The 17,904-nt window shown below is 36.9% G+C and overlaps 1 protein-coding gene across 2 annotated transcripts in view; it reads left to right on the forward strand.

The window, feature by feature from the left end:
- The first annotated feature begins 6,126 nt into the window (after nucleotides 1-6,126).
- grip2b (glutamate receptor interacting protein 2b) overlaps nucleotides 6,127-17,904 on the forward strand; it is a 115,550-nt gene continuing 103,772 nt past the window's right edge. For both annotated transcript variants that reach the window (XM_084416672.1, XM_084416673.1), the window contains exon 1: nucleotides 6,127-6,307. In XM_084416672.1, coding sequence (XP_084272798.1) covers nucleotides 6,172-6,307 — 136 coding nt within the window. In that variant the 5' untranslated portion in view covers nucleotides 6,127-6,171. The remainder of the gene's footprint in view (nucleotides 6,308-17,904) is intronic.

Below are 17,904 nucleotides of genomic sequence, written 5' to 3' on the forward strand. Positions count from 1 at the left end.
TATCTGAATCAGGATGGAAGGAGTTCTTGACGGAAAGTTCTCTCTTTTTAAACTCTAGAGAACTGACAACATTTAGGCACCACAGGTGTAATGGTCTCCCATTACAAAGGCTGTTCCAAACAACAAAGAGCCTAACTATATTGCCTTATTTGTGTAATTGCATGTATCTTTTGTGCTTAAGGCAATCCCAGAATGCATTGCAGCAAGCTTATTGAACATTCAAAGATGATGGACAGATTGAAGAGTATGAATAAAACTGACTTGATTTAAAGTGACTTATTTCACACAATATTAATGTTTTTGTTGTGTGTATCAGCTGTTAGCATAGCAACATGTTAACATTAGATTCTGTTGTGAATGCGTGTTGTTTATGTGGTTGTGTAAAGCGCACCACTATTATGCAAATGAAAATGATATTGCTTCCCAACTAACAAGGAACAATCTCAAAAACTGGACGTTTTGAATGTTCAGAGACCTCTCATAAATAATGTTTTTACCACTTAATAGGAATGTTCTTAGAACATGTATTTATTAGCTTGGTTAATGCTGAGTATTGAGCGGTTAGTTTAGCAACATGCTAATGTGAGATTGGAATCAACTGTGAATGTTAGTTGATCATGTGGTTGCAGAGAAGATTTATGTGTGCAAGAGAATAGACGTTAAAATTGTTTCCTGTAAAGAGCTTTTTACTAGGGTTTGGATGGACCAGACATGTTGTGTGGTTTTTACCTTTTAGCAAAGATTTTTCTTCTCTGAGTTATGGGGGCGGGTTGCATGGACCATAATCGCACGCACACACACACACACACACACACACACACACACACACACACACCCTTCCACAAATATATATCATACTCTAATATGCCACAGGGAATCACTTTGACTGGTCTTCTTTAGTTTGGTGCTAGTTATGTGTGTGTGTGTGTGTGTGTGTGTGTGTGTGTGTCTGTGCGAGCTGACTGACTGATCCCATTTTTACCCAGCTCAGATGTAGCCATACAGATGCTCTCTCTCTCTTTCTCTCTCCCACTTCTTCTCCATCTCTCTCTGTCAGGGATGAAAAGGAGCCGCATTATCTTTCCTCAGCACACAGTTGACCCAGTTAAAACTTTGAAAGTATGACAATTTAAGAAAACTGGCAAACTCCATTTCTCCCCTCACTTTAGCGAGCATATGGGAACTCCACAGGAACATGGCAACTATTTAAAGGTGGTCTGCGACTGAAATGACACGTATCAAAAGACATTTTCAAGGACTGGTTTGACTGTGTCGTGTCTGTGTACCGTGTGCATTGCACAACTCCTTAAAGATGTTTTTTATTTAGAAATAAACATTAAGGGTACATCTACATCGATTTACTAAAAACAGAAACGTTTTCTTTCGTGTTTTTCGCGTACAGATGACGAGGTTGTCAAAAGAGCCCCGTTCACACGGATCCGCAAAAACGACTAAAAACGGTGTATTATTCATGCCAGGCCAGTAGGTGGCAATGTCACTTTGTAAAGAAACACTACGCGCCTATATAGACTGAACACATAATACACATGCGCATGACGTCGCCGTTTTCACCAAATCGTTATTTTTTGTAGTTTACACAGAGACAATAACGGTGTTGTTTTTTTAAAAGCCTGCACTTTGAAACCCTTTTGAAAAGTTTCCAGGCCCCCAAAAACGCCATTGTCGTGTAAATGACCAAACAGCATTAAAAGTTTTTCATTTTTAGTTGAAAACGGTGTCGTGTAAACAGCCCCCAAGTCTTCATTTACTCACCCTCATATCGTTCCAAACCTGTATGGCTTTCTTTCTTCTTTGGAGCACAATTGGAGATATTTAGGAGAATATTTAGGCTCTTCCATAATGAAAGTGAATCTTTTAAAAATGTATTTAAAAAAAAAAGAAAAAAGATTTGTTATAAAAATGTAATGTGGTGTAACCATCAAGTGAACTACAGTGTATATATATATATATATATATATGTATTTAATAAATGCACTATTGTGTTATAATTGTTCTGCAGTCTGTGTAGTATTTAATGCAATGACATCAGAAGTAACTGTGATTAAATTACAGAAAAATTAAGAGAAATCCTTTATTTTTCCCTTTTCAAGGAAAAAGTAATTACATTACAGTAATTAATTACTAAGTAATGCATTACACCCAACACTGTGTGTGTGCGTCTCTCTCTCTCTCTCTCTCTCTCTCTGTGTGTGTGTTTGAAATCATACTACTAGAAGAATTAGATTATCTTTTCAGAAATGTCATTCTTTTAATGAGGCTTTTTTATCATTATGAGATCATGACACTTTTGTTTTATGACCCAGGCATTTTTTGTTATTGCTTTCTTCTTCACTCGGGTGCTTGTATTTATCTATATTTTTATGCACATTTTTCTTTCCAATGTCAATTAACTATTAATTCTACAAATTTCCATGCGAGAAATCGGTCTAATCTGATAAACACCGCTGCTTTTTGTCCTAGATTTTCAGATCAGTCCGTTTTGCCGAGGAAGAACTTTGCGAGACAGGTGAACTAAAAGGAAACAGCTGCTCAGCAGAATGGAGTTTCAAAAAGTGATTTTTAAGCATTTAATCAGTGTTCTACTTTTCAAACCGATTCCAGCTGCCATGCTTTGCAGTCGTATTAAAACGTTCACAGTTTTCCTGTGTCTGAACCAATGCCTGGGTTAGCACTGCAGTAATTAGCCTAAGGACACAGAAGAAATAGATTTAAAGGGACAGTTCACTCAAAAATAATGATAATGTCATCATCTTCTCACCCTCATGTCACTTTCTGAAATATATATTTTGTTCCCTCTTCTGTGGAACACAAAGGGAGAAGCTAGGCTGCGTATTCAGGCTGCTCTTTTTGAAAGAAATTTAAAATTGGATGGGAATTCTGGCTGTCAAGATCCAACAGGGACATAAAAGTACCAGAAAAGTTGTCCATATGACTCATGCACACTATCCCTCGCAACAGTGTTGTATAGCAGTGCCGATGAAGAAACTTTAAGCTTGACAAGCTGCTCGTTTAAAGTAGCTAAACTCAAGTCGTGGTGTTATTTTGAAAAAAAAAGTTACGCTATTTCATGGGGGAATAAAAAGTCTCAAAATGGCGGCAGAAGCTTAAATTGATTAATCATTTTCTAATTTCAACCAAATGAATCAGACTTTCCATTTTAAGAAGACACACTTGATTCTTGTACTGTGTTTTGTAAGGGTGCATGTGCAACACAGTGTAGTACTGATTTAGCATTTAGCGCTGCACTGCTAGGCACAAGCTAGAGTTTGTAGACCGTTTCGAAAACAGCCAAACTGCTGTCGCGCTACTGACAAATGTATTTAGCATTGCTGCCTTCAGTTGGCTACTTCCCAACACTTCTATCTATGCATTTGTGTGTGTGTGTGTGAGGCTTCATAATCAGGCATATTGAGCTTTTCGCCACACGCTAGCTGTTTAAGATGCTGTTTGCTAGCTGTAACATCTCTTCATTAAGTGCAGTGGGAAATGTTATTCTCTATGAAGCTAAATTCTCAACAAAAATTTTTCTTTGTGAATAATTTATCAAAAACTTGAAACCCAACTAACAGTCCTGACAAAGTTTTAACTGCTGTATGTAAGGCAGAGTTCGCCAAGCAAGAGTAAAAGACATTCAGAAGATGTTTGGAAAACAGACCGATAGAAACCTTTACAATATATGATTTATTGCGTTTTTCTTTCAGGAAATCCTATATGACACCAACAAGTTGTAATGATCTAATGGACGTAATAATCTTCATTACTCGAGTACTTTACCTTCAAAAAGTTCAATGCACAAAACGTTCCTTCCACATTTGGAGAACTTCTGTAGCTCAAAGGGATCTCTGAAAAAATGTGATTACTTTTGATAATTATAATTCTGAATCAAGCAGACAACGACAAATCAGCCTCCAGTTAATCTGTTTTTGAAAGCATCTATAATGCTTTTCAGCTCCTCAACAGGAAGTAAATTTCCTGACTGATTTGATTTCAGTACCCCGCTAGGTTTTATTTTTGAAGGAAAGTAGGTAATGAACTCTTCCTGTACACGTGCAGCCACTTTGTCGGATTAGCGCGGTGTCCTGTGGGTGTTTCCACGGCCTCTGGAGAACATAATGATGTTAATACTTAATTTAAAGAGCTTTCTTCTCTCTTGCCACTCTCTTTGGCTCTCCCCTTCCCTTCTCTTCTGTGTGGGAGGGATGCAGAGCGAACAACTGTCCTTGAGAGATGATTTTCCCAAAATGTCTTAAAGGGAATTACAAAGAGATTAACGCCTTCTCGGGCCACACCAACAAACAATTGTTTGTTAAGGCAGCTGCCAACATTGTTGCATTTGTTGATTAGCAACATCATTTCGTGGGTAGTTACACAACCCGATGGCATGAGTTTGGGGGCGGGACTTTGTGTTTGATGACAGGGATGTCATTAGCCCAGAGAGTTTTTGATCTATCAAAACAGTTTTAAAAACCATATGAAAAGGCTTGACGAACAGTTTCTTACCTGTGTTGACTTGCTTCCTGAAAAAACAGGAAGTTTGAAGTGAGGTCACATCGAAGAGCTTAGGTGTGTACGAAATTGCATATTGTCAAAGCAATATGAGAAACGAACTTTACAATGTTACAAACATATGTTCAATATAGGATGAATTTGTATAGTATGAATGAAATTGGGATGTTGTATATTGTCAGTTGGATCACTGCCATTCATAACTCGTCTCCCATGGCCTCATGGAATAGTATCCATTCAATGAGCACTTCAGAATCTCGGCGGAAGTAGTTGATCATCCATGTTTATTTTTGCCTACTGTGTTTTGCAGAGAATTCGGACATGCCACTCATTTCACTCTACTGTTTTTCTCCTACTGTTTTATGAATACAACAAATTCAAAGGGTAACTTCACCGTGAAACTTCCAGAAACTTCACCGTGATTTTGCCAATTGCGACATGTTCCTGGATCAACATATTTTCTTGATCCTGGAACAAAATTCCTGGCAAAAAAATGATGTCCTAACGCTATCCCTACCTCTAAACCTAACCTACTCATAACGTATCCCTAAAATCAGAGGGAAATGGTTGGGGGAAAACACTGATGTAGAAGATCCTAACCCTGGTTGTAAGACTAAATTTGACATAAACTGTAAACTTATCCCTCAAATCTGATTGGTTGATTGGAATGTACTTCCAGGATCAGAAAAGATGTTGATCCAGCTACATGATGTACTTGGTGAACTCACGTTCACCTTCCGCCTACTGTTCATGAATACTACGAATTCGGACATACTACTCATTTCCCATATTGTTTGTCACCTACTCACCTACTACGAATTTGGACATACTACTCGCTTTTCGCCTACTATATAGTAGGTAAGCATGCAGATTTGGACGCAGGATCTCTCTCTTTTTAAAATAGCCAGCAGACCAATAAAATTATACTATGCTACTTGCTATTACTTGCTTGGTATTAGAAAGAAGACACCATTTGATCAGTCAAATATTTGGTTACGCCCCCAAGTGCAAGATGATCTCATCGATATTGTTAGTCTGTTTTCCCATGAGAGAAAGGCTGTAAAGGTGTATGTCCGATAAAAGGCTATTTTCCCAATTAGCTGCACATTAGCATATATAGGCAGGCTTACAAACATAGACTAAAAGCTACAAAACTCCAATTAGATGTCTTTACATCATCGAGGTGGATTTACTTTTCTGTGTGGCCACTTCACAGCTGTCGGTCCGTCCTCCATCCTAAGGTTAACCCCCCTTCCACTCTTTCCCCCAATTCTAATGAGGTATTATTAGCTGATTAGAGAGGACCCTCGTGAAAAAGATGAAAGCTAGAGTGAGCGAGTCGGAGAGAGCAAGCTGGATAGAGGGAGGGAGGTAAAAAAAGATCAACTCACTGCTAGTTGTGCTGTGGAAGCAGTGGGATAAAGCTTCACAGTGAGAGAGAGGCAAACTGGGATATATTTCTGTTTATTTCCCCCTCTGCTCCCGTTTCTTGGCTTGTTACAAATCAAATGAAAAAGGCGTAAATTTAGCATCCTAAGAGCCAAAGCGTCTCCTCAACGTGCTCGTTCAGAAGACTCTCCGTGTCTAATGTGACACGTTGGGGTGGAATCGTGGGACATTCGGTCACGCAAAGCTAAGGGAAGGATGGATAGAGTGAACCGGGTTTTAAACATCGTAAGACAGATGTCTCCCAGGAAAAGGGAGAGAGGGTCTCACTGGGAGGCGGAGAGCCCGGAGACCTGCGAGGAGAGTCTGTGCTCTCTCAGCCTTTGCATCAGCGGTAAGACCACCCCTGGCAAACTTTCTCTCTCGCTCTCTGTCTCTCTCTCCGTCTCCCCCTCCTCCCACTCTAATCCTTTTTTCATTACTGCTTTGTGGGTTTGATATTAACTTTGACCTGTGGTGTTCTGCCACAAACACTGAGGAGAGAAAACGCTCTCTCTCTCTCTTTTTCGTCAGTCTGGATTCAGTTAGTATCATCATGTTTCCTCTGAGGGGAAGAGGGATTGAATTAATGGTGAAACTCTTGAACTTAATGTGGACGACGGGGTTTCTCGTTCCTAATGCTGTTCTTGGCGAATTGATTTTCTATTAGGGTTTTAAATATTTGATGAAATTGATGTTTCCGTGAGGTGCAATCATAATTCTCGACTTTATTTATCATCTCAGCGTTTCATCATGACGTTTATTCTCCGGCTTTTGATTTGGTAGGGTCTTCAGAGATCAGTGAAGCATCAACGATATTAATTGAGTAAAGATCATAACTCTTCATTGAGTTATGACTAGCATGAGAAAGGGCTGTTTTAACAAGAGAACTGAACGCTGCATTATTATCTCCAGGAAGTTTGAAGACACTTAAGTTTGTGTGATTTGGTTTGTGTCCAAATCGATTGGAAGAGGTGAATCTGTCCTTCGACATCTTTTTATCTGGTGGGTTTCATAAATCATTTCCTAGACATCAGTGTACCAACTCTTTAGTTCTTTAGAAGTTTTTAGAATTTGGTTGAAGAAATTTCCAAAAATGAAAATTCTATCATTTTTTTTACCAAGCCTCATATCATTCCAGGTTTGTAGGAGTTTCTTTCTTCTGTGAAATGCAAAAGAAGATATTTTGAAAAATAGAAAAATGAAAAATAAAAATCTGCAGGGTCCAATTAATGTTGTTTTGGACAAAAAACAGATACAAAATACTATCTTTTGTATTCCACGGGACGTTAAAAGTCATACAGATTTGAAACCGTATTAGTAAATGAATGAATGATAGAATTTTCATTTTTTGGGTGAACAATCCCTTTAAGTTGGACTGCCGAAGGTTTGCAAATAAAATGCAAGGGGAAATATAATTAATAATAATAGTTAATAATAATTAACTGCATGTTCTTACTATAGGGTTAGGATTAGGATTTGGTTTAGGGTTAGTTGCATGTAATTATGCATAATTTATAGTTATTACTACAGTAACTACATGTAACAAGGGACTGTAAAAAAAAACTAAATTTGGTGCGATAAACATTTTAATTTGAACGGCTGTTTAGATCAACAAGAACATTTCTTTTTTTTTAAGAAAGGTGTTGCGGAAATGATTTGCGCTTTTGGTAACAACTGAAAAAAGTTTATATAGCTGGATATATAACAGCTAACATGCTTTTCTCCTTCATTTGACCATCATTTGATGAATAACTGCTGCCATTATCAATAAAGAAATATAAATAAAATGAAATTCCATTTACTTAGCACCAGATTTGTGCTGAGATTTGTGTATGGTACAAAGAAAGAAATTGTTTGCACATCTTTTTGTTTGTTTTTTATCTTTTGTGTATTCAAACCCAATCCCAAGAATTACAAATGTTCCAGATGATGCAATCTCTCTTGTGTTTCTCTGGACTAGATGCGCAACATGAGATACGTTACATCTCGAGCTGTTTTTAAATATTTCATCTTCTATTCACTCCAGGATGATTATATTGCTTTACATGTGATATATTATTTAAAACCTGGCGGCACATACTCTCTGATGTATTCGCGAGAGGCCCTCTGTCTTTAATGAGGCATCTCACGTTTACACACAGGGGAGGCTGTCTTGCACCCTGCGACACTCTGTAATTATCAGCAAAACTGTATTATTAGGTATCCCTATTAGGTGGTTGTTGAATGCGACAGTGTGTCAGAGACACAATGTCCACAAATAGCATTGAATTATTCTGATGGGAGTTGCGCATCAAACTGGAACGCATTTCAATGTCTTGTTCACAGATTTCCAGTCAGGCCCACTTTGATTCAATGGCTATTACATTGTTGCCATTCTGCACTACAGTTTTAAAGGTGGCTGTGAGTGTTTTGAAAGCTTCCAATGTGCCAGTCACAGCCGATCGGCTCAGACTATGTTAAAATAGATTGTATTACAGCAAAGTAAGGTCTAAATATGGCAGCTGAAGTGACTCGATTTCTTGTAACTTGGATGAAGTCAGTGTGACAAGAAAGAAAGAGCAATCGGCTCCAGCTCAGTTGCTGGGTGCTAAATATACCCCATATCTTTGAACACACACAGAGTGCACCTGGGAACTGTTCCCTAACCTTACAAAAGGAAAGATGTAAGAGGTAGAGACACTGGTAACTCACAAAGAAAGCCTCAATTCTGCTTCCAAGCTTTTTGGCTTTACATAATTGATAAAAAAGTTTAATCCTTAAACCCCGCCTTAAAACGTAATTGACCAATCATACCTTAGCAACTGTTGCATTTCACCATGTAATGGACATTTTGAATTAGTTTTGAATTGATGTAGCAAACAGGATACAAAATTGAAATTTTAATTTAAACAGCAGAATTGAAAATCGCTTAACAAATTAAAAAACTGCTGTTTTTATGAAGTGTGAATTATCCATCAGCACACAACGTATGCAATCCTAGAAAGATATGGTAAAAGTACACTGTAAAAAAAATGAGTTTTTGCCTTAAATGAAGTACAGTCAACTTGTGAATGGTCCCAGGTTCAAATCCCGGACGAGCCCCCAATTGTTTCGCTCCCCGTTTCAAAGCTAGTCTAGGGGATGGAGGGGAAACGTGACAAGATGAAAGGAAAGGCCACATGGAGCTCCTCGTTTCCAGACCCAGCACTAAGAAATTTCAACTTAAATGACATTAAAAGGACTTAAAATCAGCGAATAAGTGAATCTTGAAAGTTGTATAACTTATAAAAAAACAGTTGAAAATTGCTTAACTTTTGATGCGTTAAAGCAGTGTAAACATATGTTGTCACAACTTATTGATCATATAATTTTATTTACAGTATAGTAAGAGTAGTATACTAGTATGCAGTTCTGAATCCAGCAATACATTACATGAGAGTTTATAGCGCTCCACAATGTTTACATCGCCTCATTTTGAATAAGAATAAAACATCAGGTCATGCATAGACTATCTCGTCTCTTTAAATTTAAATCTAGATTTATTGACATTAATTGGCCCATGAAAACCTCTGTGGACAGAAATAGTGTGGGGGATGAATTTAAGTTTTATTAAAAGTTTCCCCCAAATCTTCCACGCCCATTGAAACCTCACAAAGATCTCTTAAGAGGTTCTTGTGCATATTGTTGTTACATTGATTCAGGTCTTTGCAGTGTTGATTGTTACTGAAAATGTCACAGTGCCATAATGAATGTGTTAGGAACGGTTCTGTTATCTTACAGTAATTTTATCAGTCGTAATGAGGCTTTTCTCTTTTCAGTTGACTTTGAGGAGCTTTCGCCTTTATTCTAATCTGCAGTCTCCACATTTTTTTATCTTATTACTGTGTAATTTAATTATTCCTATAAGGAAAATGGCAGATAAAAATGCTTTGCAATGTCAGGCTTCATTCTAGCCATCTAGTATTTTATATACAGTATGTATTTTATAGTATTTTATATACAGTATGTATGGAAAACAATCCAACAATATATATATATATATATTTATATATATACAGTACTACGCAAAAGTCTCAGGCATGCCTAAGACTTTTGCACAGTACTGTATATATATATATATATATATATATATATATATATATATATATTAAAAGTTTATTTCAAAATATTCCCAATGTGTTCTAAAGACAAACCATGTGTTTTCTTGCACTGTGCAGGATTTGTTTTCTTTTTTGTTCACAGTCTCAGCTGTACATTTTAGTTCTTCATTTCTTCAGGTCAATGATCCTGTGAATTCAGGCAGCAAAGAAAACAATATGAGACCAGAATCTCTTGGGATGCCAGAGGCCGATATGACACGAATCCAGTGTTGCCTTTGACCTATGATGTTTTATGATGTGTGTGTCTGTGTGGTCTCGTTCCTTGGTAATGCATATAATACACCTCACACTGTATCCTGAATATTTTATGAGCACTTCACATCGAGAAACGACAACATTCCTTCTGTCTTCTGCTTTTCGGATATGTCATCGGATCCATCTCACAGAACATCCACATTCTGAAAAAAAAAGAAAAATGATGCATGAATTCTGATGCATCATGGGAATGGCGAAGGCGTCTGAAAGATTTGTGGGAAGAAATCAGAACAAATTTGATTTCAAAGCAAATATAGAATGATGAATGCTAGCTGCAATTTGGAGCTGCAGGAAATAAGTGATCCTGTTTTATATAGCTGTGCTGTATTATAATATTATATTATATTTGATCTATCTCACAGGTAAGGAGCCTTTGATCAGGTTTAAGATGAGGCAAGAAGTTTCTTTATTGCTCTTTCATACCTCAGGAGACTTTGACTTTTCGGTTATTGAAATATCAACTTTAACTCAGAACTTTCAGCTAAAATTCCTGTCTAGGAGAAGTTAAAACAGGACATGAATATACAAAATGTTTTTAATCTCTGGTGTTTAATTGTAGACTTTGGAGTCTGAGTACAGTTTGAGACATTATTGAGATCTCTTGTTGAGAAGCCAAAGGAATTTGTGTCCAAAAAGGTAGATAAATATGAAAAGAATGCATCATGTCTTACCAACCGTGAATACAGCTTCATTTGCAAGTACTTGACTTAATTCAATCCTAACCAGTCATATCCAGCTTGTGTCGAGTGAAATTAGGTCAGAGTACATGTTTTTTTCCCCACTGTTCTTTTCTCTGTAGCTTTGATTCACTCATTTTAACAATTATTTTGTATACACGTGGCCTTGAGTTCCTCGTTTTATGGAGTGAACGCATCAGCTGGTAGATTTAATCCGCGGAAGTGCTATAATGTAATGGCATATTCATCTTATTTAACTGAGTTACTTTTGAATATTCATAGCTTGCAGAATTATTCTTTTCCCTGCACTTTTCATGTTGCTTGTCCATGGAATTATGAAACTTAGTCTTTTTAGATGTTAGTTTTTAAGTCATCTACAGTATATGCCTCTACTGGAAAATGATTGCTTTAAAGTAATTGATTATTTATATAAAAATATATATATTTGTCAGTCATAACCTTATTGTGGGCAGCGCTCCGACACACAGCGCAGCAGCGCCTCAGACAACCCAAGTTCGAATCCAAACTTGTCTATCTATATGATAAAAAAAAGCATAAAAGGCCAAAAATGTAACTTAACATAAATATAAATAAACTAAATATTTAACCACTTATACAGCTTTTCTAGTTGATAGACACTTGTCTGTGTTTGCGTGTTCTAGACAGTCTGTGCTTTAGTGATAGGGATTTTATTGACTCTTTCTGCAAGGTACATTTACACCAACAGGTGGCGCCAAGCAACTGTCTTTATAAGTGAATCATTCACTCAACCAATTAGTTCAAAAACAGATTTGTTCAGGAGTTAAAGAGGTGACTGCATTTATGAGTGATTCATTGAATCATTCACTCAACTGATTCATTCAAAACACTGATTCATTCAGGAATTAAACAAGTGACTGTGGCTGCGTTGGAATTTCCTATTTCACTACTATAAAGTAGTTTAAAAAAAACGAAGTCAGAAAAGATGTATGTTTGAATTCACAGTACTTGAGACTTAAAGATGACTTACTACTTCAGGCGAGATTCTGGAGTGTGCATACAGTGGACACTTTACTATCCCATGAGGCCACGGGAGAGGATTTATAAATGGCAGTGAAGTGACAAAACTGATGCTAGTTGGTCACATCACTTGTTTATGACAACATGGAGAATGTAGTACATCTGAATTACATTTATACTACACACATTCATACTGTATTGAACATACTTTTGTTTTAGCACTCGCAAAGTCAAGTCAAGTCACCTTCATTTATATAGCGCTTTTTACAATACAGATTGTTTCAAAGCGGCTTTACATTGATAATAGGACATTAATGCAACAAAGATTGTATTGGCTATACAGCAGCTTTAGAAGAGAGTCATTGTCCAGCTTAAGTAAGTTCAGTGATGGCTCATTTTTGTTGTAAAAAAGTGATTAATTTAGTTATATATATATATATATATATACAGTATAGCCGCTCTGATGAAAACAGTGATGTCATCGTTCAGCTCAGTTCAGTTCTCATATAACGGTGTCAATGCAGGCAGGTCAGTAATATTGTTGAATATTAAGTGTCCCTAACTAAGTAAGCCAAAAGCCAAAGGCAAGTAAGAGTAGTACACTAGTATGTGGTTCTGAATTCAGCACCTGATTTATTCATGAATTACACAAGTGACTACGTTAATGAGACGTTTCACAAGATGTAAAATGTGTCTTTGATGTCCCCAGAGTGTGTATGTGAAGTTTTAGCTCAAAATACCCCACAGATATTTTTATATAGCACGTTAAAGTTGTCACTTTTTGAGGGTGAGCAAAAACGCACCGTTTTGTCTGTCCTTTAAATGCAAATGAGCTGCTGCTCCCGGCACAGGGGGCGGAGCTTCAACAGCTCGTGTCAATGATTGAAAGACTCAAGAAGAAGTGACAACATGTAGAATGCAAAAGGACATCTCTGAATGGTTAGTTGATGAATTTATGTAGTTGATGTGTAGTTATCTTCTAGTCATTGATTAGCATTTTCTGTCTTGATAATCTATAAATCGTGTTCCGGGGTTTATGTAAATTCTAGGGTTGGTGATGTCACTAACCCGGGAGGAATGTTGTAGTCCTTAAAAAGCAGTTTCTTTAAAAGCAAATATCTTACTTTGCTTTGAACTTTGAGCGTTGTAACTTTGCAGATGTTGTTTATGCTCAACCAGCAACATTACACACTCACTAAAGTTAGAAAAGTGAAATCATAATCAACCACCCCTTTAATTGAACCATCCACTCAACCGATTTCCGAATTTCATTCAGGAATTATACAAGTGACTGCATTTACAAGTGATTTATTGAAACTCTACCAATTAATTCAAAACATTGATTTATTAAGGAATGAAACATACAGTATGTGACTGTCTTTATGATTGATTTATTGAATAATTCATTCAACACAGATTTATTTAGGGATGCAATTACTTGACCATGACTTTGTTCAGAAATAGTAACACTGGTGCAGCAAAAGTAACAATTTACTCAGTATTATATATTGTGATGTTTATGAAACCATATGTGGTCTGAAGTTGCTTTACAATGGTCCTTATGTTTACATAAGGAACCCTAATGTTTCACTCTATAAAATGATGACCATTTCAGATATAATATTGAAATACATGAAATTATTGGATATTTAGACCTACTGTATCTACAAGTTGTCAACATTAAAACACTTTTGTTCATTAGTTGCATATTTTTGACAGAATTAAGTGATAAAAACGAGCTTTTTGACAACCTTTTGAACTAATCTGAAAATCTGCACAGTTGCTACTTTTTAAAGTGTGCTGGAGGGACACGGTGGCTTCATTCCTCCACTCACAGCTTGTTCCCTGAGCGATAAGTGTGAGCCGTGGGAAGCGCGAGATGACATACTGTTGACAGGATTACAGGATCCTGCTAGTAAAAGAAGCCTCCTGTCATCTCTTCTTTCATTCCTGTATGAAATGGCACAAAGCTGCAAGGACTTGATGAAAAGGCAGCTTGAGAAGCTTGGAAATCGAATGTCCTTTTTCATTTAGCATGTTGCGTAGAAGTTCTTTTTAATCACTTTTGATTTTGATTTTTTTTTTTGGTTTTGAGACCTGGAAAAATGTGCATTTGGCAACTATGTGACCTTATTTGTCTCATGCACTCCAATACAAAAAGATCAGCTCTTTAAATCTTGAGTTCACCGCCTTTATGTCCAGAGATAAAACTTCTGAAGCGATATTAAAAGAGTTATCATATCTGAAATGAATTCTCTTCGTATCTCATGGCTCATTTCCAGCAGACTTGAGTGTTGTGACTTTAATATCAGATTACCTTTTTTTGAATTTCTCTTTCTGAATTTAATGTCATTTTGATTCTTTCTATAGTGCATTCTTATAGTGTCATAAACAGTGGCTTGAAAATGCTTCATTTTGAATCACAAGTTGGTTTTGACTGATTCAACTTTTATTTATTTTTATTTTTATTATTAAAACTAAAAAAAAATTCTAATTATTATTATTATATGAAGATTATATCATTTTTTTGAAAGTTCTTAGTATGCGTTCATAATTTATTTTTTGCAACTGCTATGTATTTATGTGTCAATTTTTTATGTATTCTAATTTTCAATCTTGAAATTTAAACAATCTAACTATTTGAATATTTATTGTGTGTTAAGTTTTGTTTTGGGCAAGTTTGTGCCGTGCTTATTGATTTGAATTTTGACTAAGAAGCTTAACTAAAAAAAGGACCAAATAACTGTAACTGCCATTGCATGTTTAAAACAATTATATCCTATACTTCAACTTATATAATGTTGACATTATATATCATTGGAAAGCTTACAAACTCAAGATTCAGCCTGTGAAAACTGTTTTGAAATCGGACCTTGCGTTACGATAAAAATGGTAAAAAAAAATGGTAAAATGATAAAAAATGTTGGATTTAGGTCAGGCTGACTAATTGATCACAGATAACTTGAAGCAAATCATGTGACCAGCATACTCAAGACAGACAGGCTGTATCAGTTTAACCTGTACATTTTATAATTTGTACAAAAAACAACAACCTCAGAATACAAAGATTGTTACAAAAATGAATACAAAGTTAATCCCTTTTTTATACCCAAAAGTGGCAATGTGACTCAGGTGTAAGTAACATATATTTCAAAACGTGCTAAATAACAACATGAACAACATTTTTATACATTTTCTTTTTCAGCACCTTAAGACAATGTTCATAATTAATGTTAGCAGTGTTAGTATTATTTTTTCAAAAGAAAAGTAAGTTTAATATATATTTACTTATCTCAAAATCTGAATGTCCTGCACCACTGGCAGCCATGTTGGATTTAGGTCAGGCTGACTAATTAATCACAATTTTTTTTAAACAAATCATGTGACCAGCATACTCAAGACAGACCAGGCTGTGATAAATGATAAAAGGATTTGATGAAAAAATCATTCTTACGCCCCAAAAAAGACGACAAAAACTATGTTACACCCAGATCACATTGCCAGTTGTAGGGTTAAGGTAACTTCCATTTCCTAATAATTGTACATTAGCACTAAAAGTGGAGACTCTACTAACTTTACTACATTTCTCGGTTTCTTTTCGTTCCCTCCAGGTTTTCCGATAAAAAGCTACTTTTTAAAAAAAGTCATGGTTTGGAGAAACCAAATGATGCAATGCTATTTAAGGTCACATTGTTGATAGTGTTTGAAAGCCTGATTTATTCTAGTGAATCAGTTCGTCCTAAATGGCTTTCTCCTATGCAGTGCTGGAAAGTTTGATTCATTTTGATTTGCCAGTCGGTTTGTTTGGATAGTTAAGATGGACAGAGAACGAGGGAGAAAAAACAAAATGAAACATAACCATGACCCTTTAGCTTGAGTATAGTTTAACTGACACCTTTATCTATACCTACATGAATGAATTTTCTCTCAGTTTGATATTAGCAGTTACACAATACACCCGTCAGCCTCTAAAATGCACCTAAGAAGATGAAGTTGCAACTTGGGCGTCTAGTTGTCGACTTCATAGTGATTCAAGACTCAAAGTGTTGTTTTTATAAAATACGTTCTGACACTTTCAAAGCTTCAAAGTATTCATCACCATAGCTTTGTTGCACAGTTTTTTTTTTTATCCAACAGTTTCTCATAATCATTCCTGCCATAAATATTGTAGCATATTGGCACTCTGTTGGACGGGCAGACATTTGACTTCATTCCCCATTCTTTCTTTTATCATTTTCTTCTCGATCTTATGTATTCTCTTCTGTCTTCCTAGCAAAAGGATCACTTTCAAAGAAGCGCCTGTACAAAACACTGGGATCTTCCCCGAGGCTCCAGGTCTCTGTCTGTCTTTCTGTGGTATGAACTACAGAATCCCACAAGTCTCTTTTGTCGTGGCGGCAGGGAGCGAGTAGCCTGAAGCTCGGATCAAAGAGCTGCGATTCACCCACCGTGAGAGCAATCCAGATCTTGTACATGACTGATCTCCACTCTGATGTTCAACCTTTGTCATGGGAATTCAATAAACCAGCTGACAGCATGGACAAACAGTCTGAATGGGCAGCGACCTGATGTCAGGATGGGGGACGGTTGTCGAGGTCTTGCTTTTCCGTAGGATTCCTCACATCCAAAGTTGTTAATGAGCATATCAATAATTCTCGATTTCCAGAATGTGTTGGATAGAAGCAACAGATTGGTGTCTAACTGCTGTTTCACGCAGTTGCGTCAGAGAATGAGGTCTTTAGCTCAGGGATAAATTGAGATGGGAATATGAAGGAATGAGAGGAGAACCTGAATGTGAATTAAGTGAAGACAAGAATGAAGTTTCCTGAATGATGCACTTTATTTGCACACACATACAGTATAAATCTACAGGACTGTATAGGGAACATAGAACAAAATACAGGGTGGGCCATTTATATGGATACACTGTAATAACATGGGAATGGTTGGTGATATTAAAGTCCTGTTTGTGGCACATTAGTATATGTGAGGGGGCAAACTCCTCAAGATGGGTGGTGACCATGGTGGCCATTTAGAAGTCGGCCATCTTGGATACAACTTTTGTTTTTTCAATAGGAAGAGGGCCATGTGACACATCAAACTTATTGGTAATGTCACAAGAAAAACAATGTTGGTTTCAACGTAACTTTATTCGTTCATGAGTTATTTACAAGTTTCTGACCACTTATAAAATGTGTTCAATGTGCTGCCCATTGTGTTGGATTGTCAATGCAACCCTGTTCTCCCACTCTTCACACACTGAAAGCAACACCGCAGGAGAAATGCCAGCACAGGCATCCAGTATCCGTAGTTTCAGGTGCTGCACATCTCGTATCTTCACACCATAGACAATTGCCTTCAGATGACCCCAAAGATAAAAGTCTAAGGGGGTCAGATCGGGAGACCTTGGGGGCCATTCAACTGGCCTATGACGACCAATCCACTTTCCAGGAAACTGTTCATCTAGGAATGCTCGGACCTGGCACCCATAATGTGGTGGTGCACCATCTTGCTGGAAAAATACCATACGAGATGTGCAGCACCTGAAACTATGGATACTGGATGCCTGTGCTGGCACTTCTCATGCGGTGTTGCTATCAGTGTGTGAAGAGTGGGAGAACAGGGTTGCATTGACAATCCAACACAATGGGCAGCACATTGAACACATTTTATAAGTGGTCAGAAACTTGTAAATAACTCACGAACGAATAAAGTTACGTTGAAACCAAGCACACCATTGTTTTTCTTGTGACATTACCAATAAGTTTGATGTGTCACATGGCCCTCTTCCTATTGAAAAAACAAAAGTTGTATCCAAGATGGCCGGCTTCTAAATGGCCACCATGGTCACCACCCATCTTGAGGAGTTTGCCCCCTCA

This window comes from Rutilus rutilus (genome assembly GCF_951802725.1).
Source record: "Rutilus rutilus genome assembly, chromosome: 8".
Taxonomy (NCBI): domain Eukaryota; kingdom Metazoa; phylum Chordata; class Actinopteri; order Cypriniformes; family Leuciscidae; genus Rutilus; species Rutilus rutilus.